Source organism: Vigna radiata, unplaced genomic scaffold (genome assembly GCF_000741045.1).
Source record: "Vigna radiata var. radiata cultivar VC1973A unplaced genomic scaffold, Vradiata_ver6 scaffold_215, whole genome shotgun sequence".
NCBI lineage: Eukaryota > Viridiplantae > Streptophyta > Magnoliopsida > Fabales > Fabaceae > Vigna > Vigna radiata.
In genome coordinates this window covers 18168-23572 of record NW_014541783.1, presented here as the reverse complement: position 1 = coordinate 23572, position 5405 = coordinate 18168, and the positions used below count along the sequence as shown (strand labels likewise).

General features: G+C 33.4%; 1 protein-coding gene across 2 annotated transcripts; it reads left to right on the top strand.

Annotated features, from left to right (window-relative positions):
* Positions 1-2459: 2459 nt before the first annotated feature.
* LOC106778191 (ethylene-responsive transcription factor RAP2-12) lies at positions 2460-5405 on the top strand. 2 transcript variants are annotated; one of them, XM_022776059.1, is made up of 4 exons: positions 2460-2901; positions 4117-4522; positions 4607-5015; positions 5123-5405. In XM_022776059.1, the coding sequence occupies exons 1-3, from the start codon at positions 2625-2627 to the stop codon at positions 4974-4976; spliced, it is 1053 nt and encodes a 350-aa protein (XP_022631780.1). In that variant the 5' UTR covers positions 2460-2624; the 3' UTR covers positions 4977-5015; positions 5123-5405. The 2 variants fall into 2 exon arrangements, with proteins under 2 accessions (XP_022631780.1, XP_014521616.1); XM_014666130.2 differs by having other exon boundaries at positions 4117-5015.

Genomic DNA, 5405 nt, shown 5'->3' with positions numbered 1-5405 from the left:
ATTTGGTAAAAAAGACTAAAACCAGAGTTTTCTAAAGTTGAAGGACTAAATTGTACCTTAGTTTGAAAGAGTGACTAAAACCAAAATCGTTCCAAAGTATAGGGACTAAAAACATATTTAACCCCTTTTATTTATATCTACCCGAAACACATAAACGCATGTCTATATACATTTTTTTTTATTACGCCGTTTTGTAATTTTTTATATATCATGGCGAAGTACAATTATTAGTTTTTAAACATAACACAAACGAAATGACAAATAACTCAATATGAGATAAATATTTATAACTTAATATCATCAAATATAATAATTATTCGTAAGTAATTGTGATCTTAACTCAATTTATATCAAATATACGTTTCACTAATAACTATTTCCATATTCATAACTACAACATCAAAATAAATCACATTAATTGAAGAATTGAACTAAATAATTGTTTAGATTATAAAAGCAAAGATAGGTGGTTTTAGTAACTTATTTTAAAACACATGAAAAATGTTATTGAAAATTCTTTATTCAATTTATATGGTTTCGCTTAAATAATTTGTTTTTTGTTTTTTTTTTTTTTTATCTTGAATGCCTTGTGAATACTTGAATAATAAACCAAATCAAAACAAACATTGTTCTTAGTTTTTCTTCGATAAATTACTCAAGTTATCATATGTTACTTGAGCAATACATGTTATCGTTTGTACAAATAATATTTAAGTTACAATTATATAAATTATACAACTTAAGAAAACAAAAACTAAATATATACCTAAACACATAATTGTTTGGGTGATTAATGATAGTTTTTTTTTTTTTTTTTTTTTTTTGTATTCAAGGTTAAGACCCTTATACTTGAGTGCTCTTGGGGTAAAAACTCGATGTTCAAGTGATATATAAAAGAATTAATAAATTTTATATGAAAGCTCCAATCAAGAAAAACTAATTTTAATCAATTCGATCGTCTTGGAAAACTTAAAATACATTTTAATAGCTAGAAAAAAAAAAACTACAAATTACTCAAAATAGCTAAGGATATTCATTTTATCCCTCTAAGCCATTGCCAAGTTCAAAAATCAACACAGACATCAATTTCATTTCAATATACAACTCATCAATTCATTATAAATATCATACTTAAACAAATCAACAAAACAATTACACTTTGGAGTAACTTTCCTTAGTTTAAAGTTTTTAGTTGAAGTAATATATATAACAAGTTGAAAGTTATCCAAAATCCTATATTGAAAATAAAAAATTTCATTCATTAGTAACTAATTGATAGAGTTATTTTTCTTAATTGACCAAACAAAAAATGGTCTAAACACAAGCCAAGTGAATTTAAATATTTTAAAAAGTAACACTTTAAATCAAAACTTGAACGAATGAAACTGAACTTAAACATGTTAACTGATGTATAGTAGAAATTGATTTTGAAAAACAAAAAATAAAGTGAAAATTTTCAGAAAGAAAAATAAAAAAGAGGAAGAAAGAACTTGTTAGAAAAAGAAATAAAAAAAAATAAAAAACAAAGGACAATAAAACTGAGACCCAATGACTTGAGAAGAAAAAGTATTACAAGTTTCTATTTTTAAATATTTTTACATGCATATTCGGATATTGTCCTATTTGAGACATTAATGAACAACCTTTTAAGGAAAGTTTGAGTTGTAGTTGATGAAGTCTCTTCTTGTTTAATTTTGTATCCTTTTAATGATGCATAGACGTTTTTTTGTTTTGTTTTAACTTAAAACACAATCTACCATTTTAAATCATGTTATTATTAAAAAGATATGTATAATTAAAAAAATCACAAGATTGTCAACGGAGAATTAAATAATAATACTTTATAACCAATTTACTTTTATAAAAATGTACATATTACGATTTAAATATCATAAATAACTATGTCCAAATATTATTTTCATGTCGTCATCACGAAGGTCTAGGTGGTCATAAACATTTATAGGTACTATTATTCATCTTCACTTTCAACTTCAATTTTTTTATATTAATTTTAATATAATCAATTATTTTGTATTTTCAATAAGTGAAATTTGTGACAGCATTAGTTGCCTTAAACCTAAAATCCACACAAAATAATATATGTTCTATATCACGAGAAATCTCTACGTCACTCACCAAACATTTTCTTATGCCAAACCATGCATTGTACACACGTAACTGCTAATTATTCACAAGAAAGAAAAAGTATCCAACAACATATAATCATGCGTAATCCATTTATGTCTAATGTAATAAACTGCAAAAGTAACTTGTGTTTGGCACGTGTGATCTACTCGCATGATCAATACTGACAGCACTGCCAGTAAAAACATCAACCTTACCGTTTACCTTTTCAAACAAGAAAACTCACCGGTTGCCACTGTCAGGGGTAAAACGGTAAGACTGCAAGCATCTCAGAAAAAAAAAATTCACTTTTTGTGTATATATACTACTACTATACAGCTCTCACCTCCCACCAAACTCAATTATACAAAACCCTGAAGAAAGACACAACAACCATTGTTACTTTCCATTGATTGAGCTAAAGCTTTGGCTTTTCTCGGATAATTTTTCATTGGGTACAAGAAAGTCTCTAACTTTCACCGAAAGAGCAAGGATCTGAGATGTGTGGAGGTGCGATTATCTCCGACTTCATTCCGGCGGGGCCCGCCGGCCGGTCCCGACGCGTGACCCCCGACATCCTGTGGCCGAATTTGAAGAAGCGGTTCTTGAAGCCGCTGCTGGACGATGATTTCGAGGCGGGGTTCAGGGAATTCAAGGATGACTCTGAAATCGAGGATGATGATGATGAGGATGAAGAGGACAGTTTGATGGTGGTTGGTGTGAAGAAGTCCGTTGGCTTTTCTCGCCCCAACAAGACCTCTAACTCTCTCTCTCGTGGTAACTTTACTTTCTGATTATCATCCTTTGAGTTTTTGGTTCTGTTTTTCTGTTGTTTTGTTTTGGTTTTTCAATCTGGAGTTTTGGTTTCGGTTTTACATGCATTCCTTGCTTGGATGCTTTGGTTTCTTATGGTTGTTGAGTGATGGAAAAGTTATGACTTTTTCATGCTTGTGCCGTTTTTGAAACAAAAAACTGCCGAAGAAATTTACTTTTTTCTTACAGAGAAATGCTTTTAATGTAAGGTTTTCTGGGATGTTAATTTTGTTTTCTTTTTATTCTTCTGGATGTTCTGTTTTTGGAGTTGGCACGGCAGAGGGGATTTTTTTTGAAATCGATGTGGATCTTGTAAGCTTTGAGGAGATTTATTTGCTATGTGAAATTTATTTGTAAAAATAAACGGAACATCTTTTTGTAATCATTTTGGGGCTTGTTATGTCTATGCACTGTGGATGAAATTTGGGGATTACATTAATTGACTACAGAGCCGTATGTATCGGGGTATGATTTTGTAGATCCAATTAAAGTTGGTTTCAGTTGCTTGTTTAATCATCTCAAGCAAAGTTGCAATTTCTTTAGGACTCTTGATGATATGTTGGTGGAGTTGAATTTTGCACTCCACCTTATTTCAATACTTTTATGAGCTGGGTATTTATTTATCTTTTTAGGACTTTTTTCTTCTGGATATAAAAAATCTAGGAACAGTGTTCTTTCCTTTGGTTTTGGCTGGGTGTTTTAAGCATAGCTCACGATCATTGACTGGATCAGTTCAGGAATTCATTTGCATGTGCCTTTGGGATTGCTTTTTGTGTTTGAAAATTATGCTTCTTTGTGGGCACAATCAACAAGGCACAGGGTTGACCCTGTTCATTAATTGTTCATTAGTTGATCCAGTTTTGGCATTTCATTTAGTATTGCTTGGGTTATTGGTCTGCTAGGTGGTTTACTGTTTGTGGGCTAAACTAAACAATGTTTGCTTGATTTAGATTTCTCGCTGATTATCCGTGAAATTGAAATGATTGTTACATTGTTATCACAAGCTGTGCATGTTTGTTTCTTCATAATACTGATTTTCCTTTTAGCTTGTGGTGTTGTCTGATAGATCTGAATAGGTTTGTTTATCTGAGTTTTTGGTATGTGATAAATTCTTTTAATGATACTCCATATATATTGTTTATATGCGATTGTTTATGTTATTTGTGATTTTTATTGAAGGATCAACAGCTGTAAAATCTGGGGAATCAAAAGGGCAAGCTGAGAAGTGTGCCAAGAGAAAGAGGAAGAACCAATATAGAGGAATTCGTCAGCGTCCATGGGGAAAGTGGGCTGCTGAGATCCGTGACCCAAGAAAGGGAGTTCGTGTTTGGCTTGGAACTTTCAGCACTGCTGAAGAAGCCGCAAGAGCTTATGATGCTGAGGCAAGGAGGATCCGTGGCAAGAAAGCCAAGGTGAATTTCCCTGATGAGCCTTCAGCTGTTTCTTCGAAACGCCTCAAGGTGATTCCAGAGGAAAGCCTGAGCTCTGTGAAGCCGAAAATGAACCACTTGTTCAATTTTGGTGACAATCTGGAGGACTACTATAGCCCTGTGGATCAGGTGGAACAGAAGCCATTGGTTAACCAGTATGTGAACCCTGGTCCATTCACTGGAAACTGTGTTCAGCTCTCACCAGTTACTCCATCTGCTGATGTTACTGCTTATTTCAGTTCTGAGCATTCGAGCAATTCATTTGATTACTCTGACCTTGGATGGGGTGAACAAGTTCCAAGGACCCCTGAAATCTCCTCCATTCTTTCTGCTCCTCTGGAGGGTGAATCTCAGTTTGTGCAGGATCAGATTCAGAAGAAAGACAGTGAAGACATGATGCCTGTGCAAGATGATTCTGCAAAGACACTTTCTGAGGAGCTTGCAGACATCGAATCCCAGCTGAAGTTCTTCGAGGCCCCTTTGTTTGATGGAAGCTGGGGTGATGCATCATTGGCTTCTCTGCTAGGCAGTGATGCAACTCAGGATGCTGGAAACCCTTTGAACCTTTGGAGCTTCGACGACCTGCCATCAATGGCAGGCGTTTTCTGAGCAACATTGTATCTCCCTTTATGTAAATAAAGCTACAAGGTAGTTTTTTTCATTCAGTTTCTGCTCCCCTCTTACTGGAAACCATCCCTCCATAGATTTCTATTACTATTACTATTATCGTTCATGATTGTGTATTTTGCTTTCAGGAATGGTGGTCATGGTGTTGTTGATGGAGTTACAGGAAGAAGTAACATGCTTAAGGACATGTGTCGTTTATTCTCTTGTAGCTAATGCAGTATAGGTCTATATATATAGGTTTTTTTAGGTATCCTTTGTGAACTCAAAGACCTCCTTTTCAGGGGATTTTCTGCTTGATGTCCATAAGGATTTATATTATATCTGGCCTGGGATACATTATTGACTGCTCATATAGTTATTATATTAACTTGGTTATTTTCATTGTGGAAATTTTATTATCATTTCAGACTA

What these genes read in the sequence shown, in the direction of transcription:
- LOC106778191 (XM_014666130.2), top strand. Translation starts at nt 2,625, where the DNA reads ATGTGTGGAGGTGCGATTATCTCCGACTTCATTCCGGCGGGGCCCGCC. An exon ending in CTCTAACTCTCTCTCTCGTG is followed by an intron (nt 2,902 to 4,116) that starts GTAACTTTACTT and finishes TTTTTATTGAAG; the next exon opens with GATCAACAGCTGTAAAATCT.